We start from the raw sequence: 12,301 nt of genomic DNA, 5'->3' as shown, positions 1-12,301 counted from the left end.
GAAACAACAATAAAACGCATATGCTTTGAGCTATAACATTACATGTATATTATTGTTAAACATATTTAGCTTTTAAAAAACAATATATGTTACTGAAGCAAGCTACCAGTAATTCATAACCATTTTATGTTTCCTCTTGGGGTACTAATGTTAAATATTTAAATTCATTCCAAAAAGTGGTTAGGGAGTCTGATCTGTATGAACTTAGAGCTTAGCACTATGATAGAAGAGTCAAACAGCAATTAATCTAACAAGCTCTCATGCAAATTTAGGGACATTACCTAGTCATGTTCAAAAGGGGAGCGGCCTTTAAGTATTAGAAAGAAGATGAATCTTCCACGTTAAAAATTAATTAATCTTTGTAATTAAAGATAGGTTTAATTGTGCCCTCAGCTACTAGGCAGACATGGATTTTGTAAATTCTACACAACACCGTTGTTTAAACAAGCACAACAGGTGATTTTACAATACAAATAATAGACATTCCAGGGCAGAGATGTGGCACAAAATGGAAGATTCATTAAAATGTGCCAACTGCTCATTCATGGATACATATTTCTTTTTACCTTTAAAATCTAGCAGTATAAGGAACAGAAAACCTTATGGGATTCTAGATCATCATTGCCAATATTCTTTCATCTTCAGAAAAAGTATAACTGGTCATTCGATGCACATAGTTTGCAAAGAAAGTTTTAAGGCTACAGTATGATGGAATGACTTTATAGAATATAATCTGAATTACTTCAGTTAAGATCCTAGGGTAGAACGTTCACAGACACACACAACACACACATCCGCCCAAACCAGGGTACTGTAATTCTGTTTGAGCCAAGAAGTCACACCCTGAGCATGATTAGTCCATCCTGTTTTATTTGTGTTCAAATTCTTCTAATAAATACTTTTATTTCAGTACTATTGATATCAATACTGTATTTCATTGGTCTAATCGCAGTGCTCAGCCCTGAGTGCTCCCTGGAAGGACAGATCGTGAAGCTGAGGCTCCAATACTTTGGCCACCTCATGAGAAGAGAAGACTCCCTGGAAAAGACCCTGATGTTGGGAAAGATTGAGGGCACTAGGAGAAGGGGACGACAGAGGACGAGATGGTTGGACAGTGTTCTCAAAGCTACGAACATGAGTTTGACCAAACTGCGGGAGGCAGTGCAAGACAGGAGTGCCTGGCGTGCTCTGGTCCATGGGGTCACGAAGAGTCGGACACGACTAAACGACTAAACAACAACACAATCGCAGTGCTATAAGTAAGTTAGATATAGGTTCATAAGATAATAAACATAGTATACAATTTATGTATTTTGTGGTTTTGATATTGTAATTTTATGTTGTGAACCGCCCTGAGATCTATGGGATACAAATCAGCAACAACAACAACAATGTTGCTCAGCACATTATTCTGCACATTTTCTTGCAAGAAACACTGATGCTGCAATTTTGTCTAGGTCATGGACGGGAGACAGGAACCGGCAAGAATCCAACTCCTCTAGGTTATATTGGATCCATCATGGACTATGTCAGCTAAGTTGGTTTGAAACACAGGGACTGTCCGAAGGTTAATCAAAGGTTTCCCAAAGGCATCTGGTTGGCCATGGTAAGAACAGGATGCTGGCCTAGAAGGGCCATTGGCCTGATCCAGCAGGCTCTTCTCATGTACTCCAGAGGACTTCATGGCTGAGTGGGGATTTGAAGACTGATCTCTGCAGCTGTAGCCTGAAACTCTCATGCAGGGGTAGCCAATATCATACGCTCAGTATGTTGCAGACCTCAACCACAATCAACCTGAGGCACGGACATTACGGCACAGGACTATGGAAATTGTAGTCTGCAACATCTGAAGGGCACCTCGTTGGCTATTCCTGCTCTGACCACCACAATGTGCTGGCTCCCAAGAATACCCTTTCAAATGTTCAGTTTTAACAATACAAGGCTGATGTTTCATTTAAAAAAAAAAATCATTTCAGAGAACAGTAATGCAGCATTGTGGGGCACACAGATTCCTAAATCCAGATGAAGCAAACTATTTTTCTTTTTCTTTTACCCTTTTGCATCTAGCAACTTTTTTTAAAAGAAAGAAAATCACCTTGCTGCACCTCACAGGTGTAGTTCTTACATGAGAAATGTTTGCTCGCCTGTGGCAAGAATGCTTGAATGCTTTCTGCATTGCAAAAGAAAAGGGGGGAAAAGGAGAGAGTGACTTCAGTGCTTCCGTTTGGTAAACTAAAGTGCAGAAAAGGCTGCTCTAAAGCAGACCCATTGATGCTTACTGGCTATCAACGACTAGCTGGAATCAATAAAGATGGGCAGTCAAGTGTGCTGCTTCTAAATCTTTGTGCTCCCGGCGATTGAACAGCAGCAAGCCCTGTGCCAAGTGGTGCCACGAACAGAAGAAACGGCCTTTGGCTCGTTTCAGATGAGCAATTGGGCGCGTGCCAATTTTGTTCATGAACAGTCATAAGCATGTTCCTGCAGAGCAGGATGTGATCAAACTATTCAGAGCCGGAAAACCAGGTTTGCTTGCCAATTACGTTATTGCTTCAGTGCCGAGTATTAAACAGACAGTGCCACACTGGCCATAAAATGATTCCCTTTTCTCTCTCTTCAACAGCAACGAATTCTACATCCCTGGCCCTCTTGTGAGACTGTACCCATAATTACAGCTATAAAAGGCAGAGAGTACAGAAATCAGACCCAGCGTTCAAAGCCCCTCTTGCAACTTAAAAATAGCTACTTCCCTGCCCCCAAACATATCAGAGAAAACTCACTGTCCCTTCCTCAGTTACCTAGTTTCGGCTGCCAAGCCTCTCTCATGCTAAACATTCCTGTCCAGAAGGTGTGAATGGCAAAGGTCCAGCAGTAGCTCTGAGATATTTCATCATACTGCCCACTACTGGCAATACTTTTATTAAGAACCCAAGCTGTTAACGTTAACATTTAATTAGAGCCGAAATGCTCAGACTCCACTGCTCAACAAAAGGGAAATATGTTAATGGAAAGTTGTGGACATTTCCATACAAAGACTTCCACATTCGTGCACCTACACACCCAAACCTGCTGAACAGAGCCACCGACAAAGTATATTCATTACAAATCTGGGAGGGATACATGTGTTCAAATGTCATGTCCAATAACGGTTTGTGATGATGGGAAGGAACCTGGCCTTCCCCTAGGTTTGGACACTCCCTGTGTGGTTGCAAATGTTCAAATGCTTTTGCCTCCATTTTGATCAATCATAGCTCCTTGTATTACCCAGACCCAACAAATTGTGCTTAATCTTAACTATGGTTTGATTTGTTTGACTCAAGCCAACTTCAAAGTGTGGACTATAAAGCTGGTTTGATTCAAACAAACCATGGTTAAAATTAGCTGCTGGAGATGGTGTTGGGCTTTCGGAGGAAGAGAGGGTATCTAGCCCCGTTGTATACCTGGGGGGGGGGGGGAGATTCTCTTCCTTTAAATACCAGGGAGTCCATGTTAGTGAAGACCTAACTTGGAAGGTCAATACAGCCCAGGTAGTTAGGAAGGCCCAACAGAGACTTCATTTCCTTAGGGCACGGGTGTCAAACACAAGGCCCGGGGGCCAAATCCGGCCCGCCAGACCTCGTCATGTGGCCCGCCGAGCACCCCAGCCAGCGGGACCCTGCAGCGGGACCTTGCTGCTGAAGTGCCGCTCCGACAAAGCGCCGACAAACAGCTGGGGCCTGGGGGGGTAGAAAGGCGGCTGGAGCAGCGCTGCGTGGAGCACCCCGAGCCGCAGCAGGAGAAGGAGGAGGCAGCTTGCCAGGTCAGCGCCCAGCAGCGCCGCATGGAGAGTCCCGAGCCTCTGCGACGCAGCAGTGCTCTGTAGCACTTTGAATCCTCCTCCTCCTGCCACGGCTCGGCGCCTGGAAACGGCTGCTGCTGCTGCTGCTGCTGCTGCTGAAGCACAGACAAAGCACCCAGCAGCGCCGCGTGGAGGAAGAGGAGGATTCAAAGTGCTACAGAGCACTGCTGCGTCCCAGAGGCTCGGGACTCTCCGTATGGCGCTGCCGGGCACTGACCCGGCAAGCCGCTGCCTTCTCCTCCTCTTGCCTCTCCTCCTCCTCCTCCTGCCGCGGCTCAGCCTCATGAACGTGAGCTCAGCAGCGGGTCAGCCTCACGAACGTGCAACTCTGAGGCTTTACGCACGTCTCCTAAAACGGACACCCGCTGCCTCACGCTGCACGGGAAATGCTTTTTGCCCCTGGGTCCCTTCGCGCTCTTTTCTGGCGCTGAATCAAGGCGGCGACCCCCCCCTTCCCTTTCTTTCTTCCTTTCTCTCGTTCTTATTCTTTCTTTCCCTCTCCTTCCTTCCTTCTTTATCTCTGTCTTCTCTCCCTCTTTCTTTTTCTTTCCTTCTTTATTCCCTTCCTTCTTTCCTACTCTTCTTTCTCTCCCCTCTTTCCTTCCTCTCTCCCTCCTGCTCCCTCTTTTCTTTCTTTCTTTCTTTCTTTCTTCCTTACTTCCTTCCTTTCTTCCTTCCGTCCTTCCCATCTTTCTTCCTCTCCCTCATTCTTTCTCTCCCCTCTTTCCTTCCTTCCTCTCTCCCTCCCACTCCCTCTTTCCTTCCTTCCTTCCTCCCTCCCCTCCCCTCCCTCTCCCTCTCCTCAGAAACATAGGATGCTGCTTTATACTTCTGGCCCTTAAACCCTGGAACCAGGAGAACAGCTCCAGTGAGTCAACCTCAGCTAGTCCCTTTGGTGAAGGGTGGTGGCTCACTGGCAGAACATCTGTCCTGCATGCAGAAGGACCCCAGCATCTCCAGGTACCAGTAGCTCTGCAAAGCTCCTGCATGAAACCCTAGCAAGCCTCCACCACCCAGTGCAGTTACCAAAAATCATTTTTCAATAAATTGTACAATAATTGTACATTTGAATATCTACTTGCCATTATTCTGACTATGTTAGTTATTACTTACATTATTACAAAAAACAGTAATAATTGAATGCAGTGACAATAATTTATGATAATAAAGAGTGGACACATAGTCCTACAGATACAACTGGCCCTTTGAGGGTGACCAAACTGCTGATGCGGCCCCCGATGAATTTGAGTTTGACACCCCTGCCTTAGGGTCTTGCGAAAGGACAAGGTTGGACAGCAACTGATGATTTCCTTCTATCGGTCCACGATAGAAAGTGTTCTCTCATACTGCATTACGGTGTGTTATGCTGGTTTGACAGCCATGGACAGAGAGTCCCTACGGAGGGTGGTGAAGACAGCACACGATATCATGGGCTGTCCCCTGAGTCCGCTAGATGTCATCGCGGGAGACCGTTGCCTCAGAAGAGCGAGGAACATTCTCAGGGATGACTCATACCCTAGCCAGCACCCCTTTAATCTCCTGCTCCTTGGGCAGGAGATATAGAAGCATGATAAGATGCACCAACATGTTAAAGAACAGTTTCTACCTGTGGGTCATGAGGCTGCTGAATGGAAGACAGCAACATTGCAGCTGATGTTCGGGGTTGGTGGTCGTACGACAGCACACAGAGTGTAACAAGGACTGAGAGATTGGGGGGGGGACTCGTTTAATCTCACTGTAAACAAGTGGTACAGTGACAATAAAATATTTCTATTTTTTTCTATTCTAGTTTAGGGTTCAGGCAATGCTGAACTGTGATTTTGTCTAGACACAACCTGGCATAATAAACCATGGTTTAGTATGATGTCTGAATGAAGGCTCTGTCCCCCATTCATGCACAAACCGTTTTATCTGCAAAGAGAAGAGTTGTGTTTTTTTTAAATCCCTATCTCTTGGCTAACAAATATAATCTTGGAAAATGAGAGTAAATGGTTGGTGGGTTTTCCTCTCTGAAGGGGCCAAGAGTTAGAAGAAAGACTGCTGTCAATGTTTAGTTATGCTTTAGTTGTTTGTTTTTTATTCACTTGAAAATACATACGAAAAGTAGTATCAAATATTTGAGTTTATACCATTTTATTTGTTTTCGCACAGAGAAAAAGTAGTTTGCATATTTGCTCAGCAATCTAGTGAATGATCTCAGATTATACACACATGTACCATTCAACCCAGTGAGGATAATGCCTATCGCTCTGTTAAGACAATGTGCTCACATATATCTGGGACTCTGTCAGAATTTTCACTAACCATTCCATCAAGAAAACACAAGCAGAGTGAAGTTTGAAGGAAAATCTAATTAAAAACCCTTAAATGCACAGCCACATGTTTATTATAGGTTAATTAAAAACTTAACTGCATTATATAACAATGTGATGCCATACTATACCTGAAAGGCTAGTTCAAATACAGACAGTAAAGTATAACTGTTTGCTCACAGAAGACACACAAGTTGTATTACTATACAGCAACTATTAATTTCATTGCCTGCTGAACCCAAACTAATGTTAAAGCTGCATTACTTCCAAGGTTACACGGGGGCTAGAACTGAGCAGAAGGCGCGAATAGTAGCCACATGGAGGTAGCCTCTGTTATATATCCTTTGATCCACAGTAGGCCACCATGGCTACAGGTTCCAGTACAAACTTGTACTGTAATAGCTTTAACCCAGGCATCCCCAAACTTCGGCCCTCCAGATGTTTTGGACTACAATTCCCATCTTCCCCGACCACTGGTCCTGTTAGCTAGGGATCATGGGAGTTGTAGGCCAAAACATCTGGAGGGCCGCAGTTTGGGGATGCCTGCTTTAACCTATACTAAGTGACTCAATAGCCATTTCCTGGTCAGGGTAAATCACTCAATAGGACTGATCCAGTACATGCAAGAAAACAGTAAGTGCAGCTGGTTTCCAAATAAGGGAAGGGTGGGGTTATAGCTGAATAACCCATGAAGAGCTACCAGGGGTCAAGAAACTATTGAATAATAAAATGCACTTTTATTTAAACATGCTGCACTGTGTAGGAACATGACTCTCATTGCAGGTTTTCAGCTTGTGCATTACCTATCTCCAGATTACAGGCTGGACTGGGCTACACCTGTGCCTGCATCTATCCCTTACTCATGGTAGGAAGAAAGAACACACCTTGCCTACCAACCTTACTAGGGTACTGGCCCCACCTCCACTGTCATCAGATGCACAAGTGAGAAAACTATTCAAGAGTTTATAGGACCTATGTGCATAAAATCCAACTCAAAGAGTCTCATTCTGCGTGGCCGATATTTCAAGTAAAATCCAGGAATGAACTGCGACAAGCATCCTGAGATGGCAGGGTTTTCAGACTCTCATACGCCACCAGCTATATGGGATGGATATGAAAAAAAGCACCATCCAATCTGACCCTAAATCAGATACTTATGCTTATAACTAGAAGAGGCTTCCACATAGCTTCCATAATCCAACCTTCTCTAAACCTCCACCATGCTTATGCTTTCACAGGGAATGGTCGCCTATTTATCTTTTTTAAAAAACAACAACAACCAAACAGTATAGATGGGATTCAACTTTGGTTCAGTCTCATGAATTCTTGCTAAACCTTATTTCTTGTGCAGTGTGAGTGGAGAAGCATTATTTTGTAAACTCAGTTCCCAAATGAAAACAAAACAAAAACCCAAACCAAGAACAGAAATATTTTTCCGCAGATCCACCAATGACTCAGCCAGTTCACAACCATTCATCTCAATGTTAGCACAATGAAGGATCAGCGACTGCTTAATCCTTTCCTTATGTCAAGATGAGAATCCTTCTTTTTATTCACTTTGCAGGTCAGTTGTGAGACAGCATTAATGCAAAGTAGCTAAAAGTTATTATACAGCACACTCTCTAAAGAGAATAAATGGTGTGTGTGCAGGGAAGAGATACAGATAAACAATCTAATAGTGAAATTCTGACAGGTCTGATGCAATAAAAGTTATCACCGGCAGGCACTGCTACCACCGAGAAGTCCATAAAAATGCATTGCACTTAAGTGTAATGCGTATCAGGTAGAACAGTACTGCTTGGGATCAAATATTTGGAGTGCAGTATACTTAAGATAAAAAAGGCATTTATGGCCTGCACTATCTCCTTGAAACTTCCAGTGTGCTATACTGACAAATGTACAAATCAGGTGCCAGGAAAACAGTGCCAAGAAAATGCCTCCGGATTAATGGCCTTTACTATTAAGACTGTATTTAATATTTCGGACTGTGTCTTTCGGCTCAAAAGAGATTCACAATTCACATCCACAGTTGAGAGTCTAAGTTGCTTAAGACCCAGTAGTCAGGTACATCTTGTTGGAAAGCATATTGTGACCAGAAAGGCTGAACAAACCAAAGCTGTCACCAACCAAATATAGCAATCCCCTCTTCTTGGGTGGTCATCTTCTCTCTTACTTTTAGTGGTCTGTATTAAAAAATACAGCGTGTAAAAAGCAGTTCAAAACAAAAGATTCTACTGCATTTCCCAGAGGCAAATCATTCTGCAATTTAAGTTATAAGTATATTCTGATGGGTGAAGTAGACTAGAGGAACAGAAAGCAACTACTAACACATTTCATTTTCAATCAGTAAGCGAAAATGTGGATCACAGTATCAGTAAGTTTTCACAGAATTCAAAACAACACAAGAATATAATCTTGAATCCAGAGATACATGAATGGATATTGCTGGTTTTCTCCCACATATCTGTCCCTGCAAAGGTATACCTGACCCTCATCAGGTGCTCCTTGCAGAGGCTACAACCAAGTTTAACAGCATCTCCCCACCTACTCAATGAGCAGAAGTATCTTCCACTCACAGAGTGCAACGTAGGTTCTTTGGATCCAAGCCAGATACTGGATGAGACCAAAGTCAATATTCTTTATCCACTCAGTGGCCAGCCAAATATCTCTGAAAGCTTACATGCAAGATATGAAGACTAAGGTTACCCCCACCTAACTATCAGACTATACTGGCTGTATTCAGAAATCATGTTATACTATGGTTTAGTAAGGCATGAATAACCGGGAAGACGAGTTGAAAATATTTTCCTTCCATTTTTAATTAATCACAGCCTGGAATTTCATCTAGACCCAGAACTCTAGTTAACATTAACTACACTTAACATAAATAAGCCAGCTTAAAAAAACCCCAAAACCCATTATTTTAAACTAGTTGGCTGGAAACTAACCATTGTTAATGTTATCCACAATTTGTTAGGGTTGGAAGTCTTGACAAATCAGTTAACTTAAAAAGGTGGATGCAAAAGTTTCAGAACTCTTCTTCCTGGCGAGAAGTACATAAGCCAAGGAGGAGGACAGGCTTGTTCAAAGTTCATCAAACCGTAGCTTTGTGTATGTCCAAATGCAGTCACTATCTCTGAACATGAGGGTTCCATCACGTAACAATCAAAAACAGTCCCCAATACAGCTGATAAAGACTAATACCCATCACATCCTGCGGTAATGAGTCCTGTAAGTTAATTAGGCATTTTATGAAGTACTTATTTTTCTCTACCTTGAATGACTGTCTATGACTTACAACAGATGACTTTAGGTTCTCAGAGAGAATAATTTTGTTCTATTCTTTCCAGACCCCCCCCCTTGGGGGACCCCATCCGTATCATTGGGAGGTTGGGGGAATTGCAGAAGCAGAACATTGCTTCCACCCACTTCCTTCAGTGGGAGCCTTTGTCCTGTGGATTTCTGATGAGATATTTACTGATAGTTTTTGTAGATGCCACAGGCACCAAACTACTAGGCTTTAGTACAGTGGTACCTCTACTTACGAATTTAATGCGTTCCGAACGCACATTTGTAAGTCGAAAAAATTGGTAAGTCGAATCCCATAGGAATGCATTGGGAGAAAAAATCGTAAGTAGAAGCAACCCTATCTAAAAATTCTTAAGTAGAAAAAATCCTACCTAAACCACATCCAAGATGGCGGACGGCGCTCCATTCGTAAGTAGAAACATTTGTAAGTAGAGTTATTCGTAAGTAGAGGTACCACTGTAGATGCCTCATTTCAGAGAAGAAACTTCTCACCAATTGCGTGTAGTCCTTTCTCTGCCCGCAACTCTCCTCCTCGGGGCTTTGCGGATCATAGCTATCATCCTCTGTGATTCTCATATGCACTTGTCCTGTTCCAGTGTGGCCAATCCTTCTTTCTCAGTGCATCCTCCTTCCCGCGCCAATTCACCAGTGCAAGCCTCAGTGGTTCAATCACGTCATTTCCCTCCAATCAGATTGCAAGATGATGTACTTCAGGAGGGCTTGGCTTGGCTTGGCCTGGCCAGCTGTTGCACACCATAGTCCCTCTTCCTTGTGGGCAATTTCTGGAATAGCCAAGCCCAGCACCACCAACTGAGAATATCCTGCAAACAGAGCATTGGATCTAGAGATCCTGTGTGTGGCGTTCTACTCAAAGAATGTAGGCACTGTTTGTCTCTTCTCTTTTCTCCTGCACCCCCATGTGCCCTGTAAACCTGATCCTTGAAAGTCAGAGAACCCTCTCAAAACAACATGGGAAGTTGCATAGGAAGCGGTTGGTGAAATCAATGAAAACCGTCTCCCCTCCCACGTCTGTGAGCCTCTGATGAATCACCGCCAGTTCTTCCGTAAATGGAAGCCTTTCTCATTGTGGAATAGTTGCTCTGAATCCAAGTCTAGCAATATCCCGGCGCCACTGCCCCATAGGATCCTGTGACAAACCTATTCACCTCTATGCTTCATAAAATTAATGTGAAATATTCATGATGCATCCATGATGAGTGCCCTTACATCCCATTTCACACTGGAATGGAGGGAATCGCAGGCAAATAGGCCCCATTCTTCAGTAAAGCAACACTGGGGGGGGGGGAGTGGTTCACAATACAAATGTGAACCTTGCTGATTCACATTTATACCATGATCTCCTCTAAAACCCAAGTCTCTCCCAACAGCACTTGAACCTAAGCTCCTTCTTCATGTAATGTATTTATACATTCGTTTTTACACATACAGTTGTGTTTTTTTAAGTCCCCTTCATCTCGGTCTGTATTTCTTTACACTTTTCTGTGTTGAATGTCATTTTATCCCATTAAATTTCCCACCTCAACTTCCCATCTTGGATTTTAATCTTAGCCTCCTGTGTGATCAAGGTTTCTGTTCTTACCGCCTTTCTCTAATTATCTCATGCGTTATTATTCTGAACAGTGGCTTAGAAAAGAATAGGACGTCTCCTTTTTATATTATTCTTATTTCACTACAGTGTGACAACAATAATTTCCTTGGGTGGTTTTCAGCACAAGGAAGTTTTCTCTTAAGAAGTTAAAACCTTAAAACAGGAAAGCAATTCCATTTTTCCCGGCCGTGAAGAGAAGGGGGTGAGTGGGTATCTCCCGACAAATCCTTTTATAAAATAATGTGGACTTACTTGAGCCAATGCAGCGTCTCGCTCTTCTATCACTGCATTCATTTCTTCAGCTATTATTTTCTTTTTCCGTTCCTGGGTCCTGTATATTCGATCGACAATTTCAGCTCCACTCCTCCATATCGCCATCCCGGTGTCTGCATTGTTTATTCTGTTCAGTAATTCCTGTAATGTCTACCAACAGCATTTTATGTTAGTCAGACATGAAGTTTTAATATATTTTATTTAATATGGGGTTTTAATTAATAGGCACATGTGAATTGTAAATTGACTGAGTGAAGTTATTGAATTTTCATACTGCAGCAAAGATGTACATTATTAGTGTGTCAATTCTTCTTCCCCCCCACATCTTAGTTCCTGAAACCCACTCAATTGAACTTAAGCCTCTAAGATATAAGACTGACATCAAGAAATCTCCTCAGAGAATGGCTTACCATGTCATTTTCTTCAGGGTTAATATTTTCTAGCCTAGGAAAAAGGGACACAGAAAGCCTGATCAGTAGCATTTCCTTAGTGCAGCAAAATGAGTTCACTTTTTAAATCTTTAGAACCTCAAGTAATTTCATTCTACTAGTCTTTAGAGTCAACCATGACATGGAACATATTAAAGTGCCACCGGCTCGATTCCATCTTTCAATAATACTCCATATCTTCAGGTACTGACTTCAGAATGTTAAGTTATTAATGTTTACTGCTATATATGACTACAAGGATCAATTGTTCATATGTGCTTAGATGAAGAAAGTTCCCCAGCGACAGGAGCACAGGTGCTCTTATTTATTTATTTATTTCTGGGCCCACAACTTTCACCAGAAATTTATATATTTTAATTTTGCTTAATGCACCCCCAAAAAATAATAATAAAAGAAAGCAAACACCAGCACTCCAATCCTAAACATATTTACTTGGAAGTAAGTCTCACTGCCTTTAATGGCACTTACTTCCAAGTAGGTTTGTGTAGGATTGCAGCCCAAAGCGATGGAAAGG

The 12,301-nt window shown here is 42.7% G+C and overlaps 1 protein-coding gene across 2 annotated transcripts in view; it reads right to left on the bottom strand.

Moving 5' to 3' along the window:
• Positions 1-12,301, bottom strand: part of MIPOL1 (mirror-image polydactyly 1) — a 196,947-nt gene that overhangs the window by 115,599 nt on the left and 69,047 nt on the right. For both annotated transcript variants that reach the window (XM_088671979.1, XM_035109093.3), the window contains exons 7-8: positions 11,749-11,782; positions 11,318-11,488 (exon numbers count right to left, since the gene is read on the bottom strand). In XM_088671979.1, coding sequence (XP_088528105.1) covers positions 11,318-11,488; positions 11,749-11,782 — 205 coding nt within the window. The remainder of the gene's footprint in view (positions 1-11,317; positions 11,489-11,748; positions 11,783-12,301) is intronic.

This window comes from Zootoca vivipara, chromosome 1 (assembly GCF_965207765.1).
Source record: "Zootoca vivipara chromosome 1, rZooViv2.hap1.1, whole genome shotgun sequence".
Taxonomy (NCBI): domain Eukaryota; kingdom Metazoa; phylum Chordata; class Lepidosauria; order Squamata; family Lacertidae; genus Zootoca; species Zootoca vivipara.
Note: the sequence above shows the minus strand (reverse complement) of the source record. Positions and strands in the feature narration are given on the sequence as shown.